At 44.0% G+C, this 10499-nt stretch overlaps 1 protein-coding gene across 2 annotated transcripts in view; it reads left to right on the top strand.

Moving 5' to 3' along the window:
• Window positions 1–1641: 1641 nt before the first annotated feature.
• The window catches only part of ANKFY1 (ankyrin repeat and FYVE domain containing 1), a 44777-nt gene continuing 35919 nt past the window's right edge, over window positions 1642–10499 (top strand). Inside the window, exons 1-2 of one of the 2 annotated variants that reach the window (XM_067537869.1) lie at window positions 1642–1799; window positions 8376–8568. In XM_067537869.1, the coding sequence (XP_067393970.1) occupies window positions 1790–1799; window positions 8376–8568 (203 nt within the window). In that variant the 5' untranslated portion in view covers window positions 1642–1789. Of the gene's footprint in view, window positions 1800–6374; window positions 7792–8375; window positions 8569–10499 lie in introns of those variants that run through there. The other variant, XM_067537870.1, reaches the window with a different exon arrangement.

The following is a 10499-nucleotide window of genomic DNA, read 5'->3' as shown; positions in this document are numbered from 1 at the left end:
CACCTACATTTGCTATAATGAAAATAGATTAGAGAAACAAGTTATTTTCCCTTTTGTTTTTGTTTCTTTACTGTGTATTTGACAGTACTTTCTAGACACCCAGGATTCTCTGAGGGACATAGTGTTGGGGCGGTTTTTTTCTCTTCAGCTCACTAGATTTCAAGTTGACAGTATTACTTTAAAGTTCCTTTCTGAGTTTTGCCACAAACTTGGTTGTCACCATATCTCCGCAGCACATACCTCTCAATCTGCAAAGGTCCAAAAATGGGGTGCAATGTTTAATAAGGATCTAAAATGAGAGGCACAAAACTACTAATGTAAGAAAAGTGAAGTGCTATCTGATTTGTTCTTTTACTGTAAATAAATCTTTCTATAATGTCAGTGTCATGAGTCTTTATTTCTAATGCACTAAATGTGTGGGGAATGTACGTAATTCTGGAATTAAAATGAATGATGTTCCTCAAACTGAAGGACACTTGAGACGCACGCTCCAATATGATGTTAACTTCTGAATGGAGGATCCCTCAGGGAGAAGGACCTGCTGCCAGCACTGCTAAACCAGGAGATGAGAAGGGAGAGTGTGTGTGTCAGTTCAAGAACCTCTAACTGATTTATATGGACCCATAGGGGAGTTTTCAGCACTGTCCTCACGATTTCCCTGAGAATGAGGGGTGGGGTGATGAGGACTTCCCATTGGTTCCCATGTCAAGGTAGTGGTGATGGGGAATGTAATCCCCCGCATGGTTATCTGGGGTGTGTGTGATGGGGCTTGTCCCTTGGGGGAGGCATGGAGATCATCCCCCTACTTCCCTGTGAGGAGTGATGGGGATTGTCCCTGGGGGTTTCTGTTGGGGGTGGGAGCATTCCCTGGGGGTTCCCTGTGAGCGTGATGGGGATTGTTCCCTCTGGGAGGGGATGGAGATTGTCCCTCTCCGGAGATCCCTGGGGGTGGGCGATGGGGATTGTCCCTCCAGGGGTATTCTGGGGGGGTGGGGGTAGGCGATTGGGACCATCCCCTGGGAGCTCTCGTGGGGGGTGGTGATGGGGATTGTCCCCCCTGGAGCATACCTGGAGGAGTGATGGGGACTGCCCCCCTGGAGCATAGCTGGGGGGGGTGATGGGGACTGTCCCCCTGGGGTCTTCCGGGGGGGGGGGGGGGATTGGGAGCATCCCCCAGCGGTTCTCTGGAGGGGTGATGGGGACTATCGTCCCCCCCGGAGGATACTTGGGAGGTGATGGGGACTGTCCCCCCCGGAGGATACCTGGGGGGGGTGATGGGGACTGTCCCCCCCGGAGGATGGGGACCTGGGGGGGAGGATACCTGGGGGGGTGATAAGGACTGTCCCCCCCCGGAGGATACCTGGGGGGTGATAAGGACTGTCCCCCCCGGAGGATACCTGGGGGGTGATGGGGACTGTCCCCCCCCGGAGGATACCTGGGGGGGGTGATGGGGACTGTCCCCCCCCGGAGGATACCTGGGGGGGTGATAAGGACTGTCCCCCCCGGAGGATACCTGGGGGGTGATGGGGACTGTCCCTGTATGGCAGTGTCCGGCGCTCACTCCCGCGCCGGCCCGGGGGCAGGGCCCGGCCCGCCTGTATAAATGGCCGGCCAGGCGCCCCCCCCGCGCAGCGGCGGACAGTCTACGGGGCGCGCAGACTCACGCAGGCGGCCGTCAGCCCGAGGCCCTCGCTGGGAGGGGCGGGGTCAGCTCTCACTCTCGCGAGTGCGCTCGGCCGAGGGGCCCCGCGCCGTGCTCTCGCGAGAGGCGCAGGCCGTCGGACCCAACATGGCGGAAGGTGAGGGGCGGGGGAGGCGGAAGCTCTGGGCGAGGGGCCGGGTCGGGGCCGCCGCCGTTTGGCCCGGGACTAGCGAGCGCCCTGCCTGCTCTGGGGGGGGGGGCTCCCGCCAGCCTGTGGGGTCCCGGGGGTGTCCGGGTCCCGCGTCCGCCCGGAGGGGCGGAGTCTCTCCTCCGCCTGGCGGGGGCCGCGTTTGGGCGGGGGCCGGGGGAGCAGGGGTGTCCCCTTCGGCCTGCCTGGGCGCAGGGAGGCGGAGGAGGAGCAGGTGTCGTCGTCGTGTCGTACCCCCCCCCCCGGGCGGAGGGACATCTCCCCAGCCTGGAGGGGACTTCTCCTGGTCGGCCTGTAAAGCGTCGGGGGGCAGAGGGTGGTGCCCGCCGGGGGGGGGGGGGGGCTGCTCCATCCCCTGCTCCGCAGCCCAGCCCCTCGCTCAGCCCTGGGCAGGGGTCTGCCTTCAGCCAGCGGCTGGGCAGGTCGGGCTGAGAGCGACCCCTCCTGTGTCTGGGCCTGGGGGGCAGTGAACTCTTCCCTACGGTGAGAGGCCGGGTGGGTGGGTGTGTCGCTTCCTCACGGTTACACTGAGCTGTTAGGTTGCTGTTTCTGTCTTCTTTCCCCTGGCCCTGTCTGTCAGGAGACTGGTGTGTCTCTCCCCGGACAGTTCCTGATTGGATGGTGAAGAGCTTTGCCTGTTGCGTTTTCTTTCCTTTTGATCAAGGAAGGAGAGATTATTTTCGTTCTTCTCCTTTCCTGCCCCTGATCTTAAATAGGATAATGTCAGTTCCTGGGTTTTCTTTCCCTCCGTCTCCGGAGGAGGAGGAGGAGGTGGTGGTGACACTGCGGTTAGTATTCATCTCTCCTGCCATGAGCCTGGGGTGTGTATTATCAACACAGTTGATTCTGGTTGGTAAGTCTTCCAAAGAAGACTGAGGTGGTGTTTGCTGGCATGATACAGCAGAGATGCTGTGAAAGGCACCCAAATTCAAACTGATGAATCATTCATACCAAGAAGTGTGCAGTTATAAAGTATTCATTGAAACTTAGTGGTGCTGTCCATTATCAGGCTGTGTGTGGAAAGAGAAGTTTGATAGGGTCTTTCAGGGCCACAGCAGTCCACAGTTACTTTGTTTTTACTGGAGGAAAATGTGATCTTGTAAGAGGCAGTTGGGTAGCCTCAAATTTAACCCTTATGTTTTCAGAAATTGCGAAATCTAACATGAATGTTGTTTTTTTGCAAATCTGGTTAAAAAATTAAAGCTCATTATTTGAGTATTTAAAAACCCAACCTGATACTTTTGGCATTTATTAACTTTAAAAAAAAAAAATCCAGTTTGAGAGCACTTTTAAATAGTATATCTGGAAACTTTTTACTTAAAAATAATTAAGAAATTTATAAGAGTTTTAGTGATCTTCTTTTGGTGTTTAGGTATGTTGCTGATGATTTCAGCAAGGGAGAATCTTTCTATATTCTTACACAGGAAACTGAGTTCATACAAAGGGCTGTCAAATGCACAAAGTGAACAAGCAATCACCTCAGTATTCATTCCCTCTGAAGCACCTAGCATTGGCCACTGTCAGAAGACAGGATACTGGGCTAGATGGGCCACTGGTCTGACCCTGAGTGGCTGTTCTTAGGTTCTTATGAGATATAGATTCTTCTTGCTAAGTTTTCAGTTTTAATAAACTTAAGTTTGTGCTTTAGAAAAGTGAGCACAGTTTTCAAACATATGTGGATGTTTTAAAACTGTGTTCCAATCATCCTGGGGAACAAATTCTGATCTTCTGTCTATGGGCAACTTAGATTTCAAATTTGGTTTGTGAATAAAATTATATGCAAGCATCATTTCTGGAAGCAATTGTTGCATTACACCAACTGAAGCACACTGATTTGAGTGTTTCCAGCCTACCAACCATCAATTGTTGTTAGGCTTGCTCCTGCATCCCCAGTAGGGCTGCCTTTCGTGGCCTCAGGTGAAGTGGTTGTCAAAGATACGATCCCTTAGTTTACCAGCAGGCTGCTGCTGTGATACCATGCCTGCAGTAAGTGTTGAAATTCCCCTTTGTTCTTCAGGTTTTTTGACTGGTGAGCCAGCTGTGCATTACTGGCTGAGATTAGATTCACTTGCTTCCCCTATAGTAAGGAGAGAGCCAGGCTCCTCAAAGTCTCCCCTGATTGAATTAATTCCCTTTAACTTTAAACAAAAAGCACAAAGCCAGTGATTTCCAATTGGATTGCAGTTTTATTAAGGTAAAGCAGGGGCCTTAGCGCAGGCTCATGGTGGAAGGGGGCAGATGGGTTCCGTTACCCAAAGTGTGCCTTCTGCAAGACCAGGTGAAAAGACTCACTTTGTCTCAGTAGGGTGGTGCTCTGTTGGAGCAGCATCTCCCCCTTGATTGGTTATCAGTGGGTTTGTAGCACTGGAAGACTCAGCTGGCAAACTAAGAGGGCTTGCTGTCTGAGGGGGCTGTCAGCTGGTATACAGTCATCTTAGCGGAAGCTAATAAAACTCTTCCCTAGAAGTTATTGGTAACTTCAGTTGATTGCATCCACATGAAAGAGTATTTGAAGGTACATTCCAGTTGACTGAGATGCTACAATCCATATCTCTTAAGTAGACTAGATTTAGGCCTTGTCTACACTTAAAAGATGTTGACCTAACATACGACTTACAGCCACCGCTGTAATTACATTCGACAAAGTGGGTTTCTGATGCATCCAACGAAGTGGGTTTCTGCCCATGAACTTACGCCCAAATTTTAGTCTATAAGGTGCCACAGAACTTTCACTGTTTTATTTATATTTAGTTTACTAGGAATTCTGGAAAATATTAGTCAGTTTCTTGCCTTATGTGGTACCACATGCTTTGTGCTTGCTTTTTCCTAGGGTCTTTAATATTGCCCTCTGCTGATTCAGTGATTGGGATACAAAAAACCAGGCTGCCTTATGTTCCATACACTTCCCAAATGTTTTTATTCAACAAAGAGTGTGTTTTCATAAATCTAAAGCAGTATGTATACATCAGGTACATACAGTCTTAACTGCCTGACCTTATCTGTAGCAACAAGTTCATAATTATGAAAGTCTGTATGAAACTACATCCTCCATGATGTGAGTATAGATTGCAGCCTTCTGAAAAACTACAGTACATTCCAGTTCAATTGATTTCAAAACAAAGGAAGATTCACTGATGAAGTGTAAAATAGCTAATGTAGGTAAGTACAGCAACATAGCTAACTGCTGCCTGAGTTGTGAAATGGGCTTTCCTTGTTAAATAATATAACCATTTAAGATCCTCTTCAAAGCAAGGTCAGTCCAGATATTGCTCAGTATGTAGTATACTCTTAAGCTTGTGTTCTGTAAAATAAGAGATAGTAAAGGCTAAGGTTTTTAGTTAGAGATTAAAAATCCCTCACCGCTTCCTACTTCTAATGGCATAGCTAAATTTGGCAGTGACCCCAATGAGCCTGCTCTGTAGTTCGCTGTGCATTTTATTGCTACTCTTCAAAGTATTGATGTAAACAATTGCCTTATTGGATGAAAGATTGTCTTCCTTTCTTAAGTCGGCATTAGTCACAGCAGTCTATGGGTCAAAGACTGAATGTAGGCATGATCTCTAAATGATGGATGCTATCTGCAGTCAAAGTAGGTAGGGGAATGATTGGTCCTGAGGGCCCTGCCTGTGAGGAAGCTCAAGGGCTGCTGAGTTCCCATCTGTCTACATGTAAATATTACATAATAGAATTCAGTTTTATTGATCACTGCTTGTAGTGATCGCTCAGATATTAATGAAGCAATATTTCCAAAACACTTTTTTGATTGTCCTCTTGTACTGATCAATGGACCTTTGGTTGTAAGGGACAGAGTAAAAGTGACTTCCTGTTATCTTGCAAGCTGAAAACATTTGGCACCTTTAGTCACTCAGTCTTCTACAAGATTTAATTTTCTTTAGAAATAGTACTTAAATCTGTTAATAACAATTTATCTGGCATTTATGCAGTGGAAAATATACTGATCTCCTTGACAGATGGAGTGTTATGGAGGGACATTATTTTGAAAGTTCTTGTCTTATTAGTCTAGATTGTGATAGTAGGATCAAGATACTTGATCCTCATAGCATTTCAAAAGTCAATACTGAATTTTAACTAAAATGAGTGCCCAAATTGATCCTGAAAACTATTTCACGTAGTAATATATGGATGCCGTATCTTTAGCTAATCAATGGCATGGAGACTTCAGATAGGATACAATGGATTGTCCAAAAACTTTGTTCCATTTAGGATACGATGATTGATGCTGACTTCTAAAAGACAGCATTGATACAGGGACAATAGTAGGGTCCTGATTCATGATTAAGGCTCTTAGGTGCTACAGTAATAAAAATAACAGGTGTATGTTTGGTAGGAATCTGTGTTCTGCTTGATAAATGGTTCTGTATATTTATGGTTTTAAAAAGTGGTGTGCATTTCTCTGTGCTTGATAGCTGAGTTGTGCATTGGCATTTCACAAAATCATCTTTCAAAACTAGGTGTACATCCTTGCTAAGGCAAATGTTATGAGAGCTGTAAAGCTCTCAGACATGGTTGATGGGCACTGTCTTACCACAGAGTGACAAGGCAATGGAAACTGAAGACTTTCCTTGGAATAAGTCTTGATGTGCTTTCTAGAACAAAGCTGTCACTGTAAACATCCACACCTTGTCACGTTAAAATCAAAGCCAAGTAGAGCAAACAGTCTTGTAATCCTTTATAGTATGAGGGTCAGGGTAGCTCTTAAGTTCTTGCTGTGCATTCAGTTAGGAGGCTTCTACATTCCATATAAAACTAACTGCATATTAGAGGAGAAAGTGGCATTTTGGAATCTCTCCAAGAATATTTATGCAAGAAGTTTGTCTAGTGACTGTAGCTGATAAGTGTGAATTTGGCTTCTGGGTTCTGTTTCCAGAGTTGCTACAGGACTTTGGGCAAGTCACTTCCCCTATCTCTATTTACCCAACTGTATAGAACATTGTCTTACATTCTCTTCTAGTTTAGTTATCACTGAAGGTGCTCTAGTGTCTATTAAAAACACAGTAGGGCTCTTTAGACTTTGGGGGGGGGGATTCTTACAGGCAGACTCTTATCTAAAATTTCACATGGCAAGTGAGAGAAAGTAATGTGAGCCTGACAAGGTGGCGATAAGGTTGCAAAGAGAGAGTATCTATGATAAAGGAAGGCAGAATATTAGTTATTTCAGTGGCCTTCCTTCAGACCTCCAAGATAAAGTCAATGTATTAGAAGGAGACTTCCTACAGTTGGTCCAGGTTATTTAACAAGTATATTCATGATTGATCCACCTGTCTTTATTCGTAAAAAGAAAACTTCTCTTTAGCGCAAGGATCATGGGAACCATTCAAGCCATGGTATTCTTGTTGTTTTAAAATATTTGTAAGTAAGTGTTTTTGTCAATGCAAACTAGTTTTGACTAAAATGCTATTGCAGCATCTTAAAAACTATAATGGGAGAAGACCTAGTTCATCTAGTCTCTTCCCCTGCCAGTATGGGATTTTGTTTGTGTCACTGGTTTTAATATATTTGTTTTTATATTGTCTTTGCTAGTGCTTGGTCCAGATATGGAAGATACATAATAGTTGTCTTTTTAATTCCAGAAACAAGCTACACTGTCTTAAAATATAGAATTTCATTAAAATAAATGTCCTTGGCTAGAAACTTTCTGGATGTAGGCTCTTTTTCACAAGCTGACTAACAACTCAATGTTTGCACTGGCTGAGAGAGGGGACTTCTATTAAATTAAATATAGTAGCTGCCAATCAACATTTTGGCCTTCTGTTTCTAGGCCATTGGGGTGGGAAAACTGGAAAAGTTGCAGTCAATCAGCAGGTGCAAAGTGGGATCCTTTGGTGATTTCTGTTTTTTGTACAATACTCCCTGAACATGATTGGTGATGTGGGATCCTGAAGAGAGATACTGTTGAGCCTTTATTGCCTCTAATATCATGGTGAGTACAGTAGAAACATCTAGATCTTTGGCTTTTGAGGGGGGAGATAAGGTTTGAGCCACCCATCTCTAGTAGGGGAGAAGAGATCAGGTAGAGTTTGAACCAGCCCCAATGCTCCACAGAGCTTCAAAAATTCCAAATGTCTGCTTTGCTTTCTGTCTGTAAAAGAAGTGGGGGGTTTTTTGTGGTTGTGGTGGTGGTAGTTCGGTTTGTTTTTGTTTCGAAGCTTGTTGATGCTTGTGTGTTTTGTCTAAATAGTTAAATTGGTTAAACACCATCAGTTTGGAAAGTGTTACCATTCAATTGGTATAATACTTTGTAAACATTCACTCTAAGGGACAGGGCATGACTAGTAAACTTCCATGTTGACCTGCCATATACGAATGAGGAGTTAGTGATATTTAGAGGTAAATAATGCTAGTGAGCAAAGTAAAGGAAAACACCTGCTGAAAAATAAGTAATACGTTGTGTGTGTGTGGGGGGGGGGGGAGGGCGGGGGTGTCATGTAATCCACAGAATTGCCAAGAAAAGTGTATCAAGGCTTGTACCATTCAACTGAACTGCATGTTTGTCTGTTTTTGCAGAGGAGGTGGCCAAGTTGGAGAAGCACCTAATGCTTCTCCGCCAGGAGTATGTAAAGCTGCAGAAGAAACTAGCTGATACAGAAAAGAGATGTACTTTGTTGGCTGCCCAGTCTAACAAAGAGAATGCCAGTGACTCCTTCATCAGTCGACTTCTCACCATTGTAGCTGAACTTTATGAGCAGGAGCAGTATAGGTGAGAAATGCATCTTGGGAATAGGAGGAATATGGATGAAACGATAAATCTCTTCCTCACCAGCTATTTCATATTCTGAGCTCTATGGGGCAGGGACTGTCTTTCCTTGTGTCTTTTGTATGTTTGGTTTAAAATCAAGTATAGTATCAGCCTCTGGATTTTTTTTCCTATCAAATTTGGTGACCAGGCTAAATCTTATCAACCAGTTCTCTTCAAACATGGTTTCCTTCAGGATAACTTAATGGGAAACGTACTATGTGAAGTTTGATGCTGGTGTCCCTCTTTTTGTTCAGATGATAAAGCAGGTTTTTACAGAGTGCTTTTCTTAAAACCAACCACTTCTTAAGGCTTGTCTTCATTGTGTAGCAAACCAAGTCAGAGGGATGTGATTTGTGAAGTGTCTGAAGGTAGTACGCTGTAACTGCCCCCTGTTGAACCTGCTGGTTTTCTCTGGCCATCTCTAAATGATACCTAGTTTGACTGTTAGTGTGAACAATGCACCTTTTTGGAGGAGGCTAGCAGGGTTTGCCCAGGGCAGTTAAGTGTTTTACAGATTACATCCCTCTAGTGTGCTTTGGTAGCACTGTGTAGATAGGCCCTTTTCTGAGACTTGGGGGGTTCTGAAAGAGTACTCCTTGTTCGCTATTTGTAATGGCAACGTAAGTACAAAATTCTAGCTCGATTCTATTTCTGAAATGATTTAAAATAGCTTGGAAGATAAAACTCTCTCTTCCCTCATCCACTTTCTTAAGCTTCTTGATTGGAACCCCTCTTCTGGCTTTTTTTTCTGTCTACTGTTCATTTTTGCATTTGCCATATTTCATATGGAAATCAACTTGCAGGGGATGTTTATGCCATGAATAAAACTAACAAGGCAATATGAATGCTTATAAATAAGTAGCATAGGACAATGCAGTGATTATACAGATTTTCAAGTTTTTAAGGACATGTGCAAAAGCTCGAGGCCTGAATAAGAGTAACTAGGTTTTAAAGTGGAAGACCCTTGCTTTGGGTGAAATATGCTAATACACTAAAAAAATTATCTTCTATTAATCTGAGTGGAAGTCTGTAGCTTTCTGTTTTGCTAACAGGATAGGACCTGAAAGTCCTATATTTCATCTTTCCTTAGTGTGCAGAAAGTCTGATTCTAAACCTAATATGTTCTGGTCATCCACATAATCTAGGAGAGTGGTACATGCTACTTTTAAAAAAGACTGCATTTAATCTGTACTAGCAAATGTAGTGTCAAGTGCAATATGGAAAATAGACTATTAAGAACTGTCATTAACACATTTCATAATCCAACACTTTGAACTGAAAACTTTGAGCCAGGTACTGTTGACTTTTTCAAGTAAGCAGTTGACTGACTGGCTCTTGTGTGTATTTTTTTTAAAGACAAGATAATATTTGGGAGAACATCTAGTATAATACTTTGTAAATTTTGATTTAAAAAAAAAATCTTAACTTCTGTCTTGCCACGTATATTGTACAAATTTACAAGTATGATAGCCAAAAGAGTTTGTGTGAATGCCTTGATATGCAAAAAGAATCCAAACCTAGATCTACTCTTTAAGCATTCAGGATTTTATAGCTTTTTTTTAAAAAAAAAATTTGAGGGAGTACTAGGAGAGTGGTCCAAATGTTACTCTCCCCCCCACCCCAGGTGTGGGTTTTTTGTTTTTCCTGGGAATAAGCATTTAAGTTCCAAAGTGGAGCCTTATTAGGTTTTGAGGGAATGGTGGGGGGAGTAGTGGTGCTGAAGGTTAATTAAATATATAGCTTTTGTTAGCAAGATCAAATGGATGAAAAATAATCCAACATGCTCAAGAACATACTGTATAATGTTAGATGAAGAAAACAATCAGTCTGTACTGTTCTTTCTGAATAAAAAGGATGCTCTGATTAAAAATGATCAGTATGGGATCGGTGTT

This window comes from Emydura macquarii, unplaced genomic scaffold, assembly GCF_026122565.2.
Source record: "Emydura macquarii macquarii isolate MOO-44397 ecotype Brisbane River unplaced genomic scaffold, CSIRO-AGI_Emac_v2 contig_450, whole genome shotgun sequence".
NCBI lineage: Eukaryota > Metazoa > Chordata > Testudines > Chelidae > Emydura > Emydura macquarii.
This window is presented reverse-complemented; position numbering and strand designations above follow the sequence as displayed.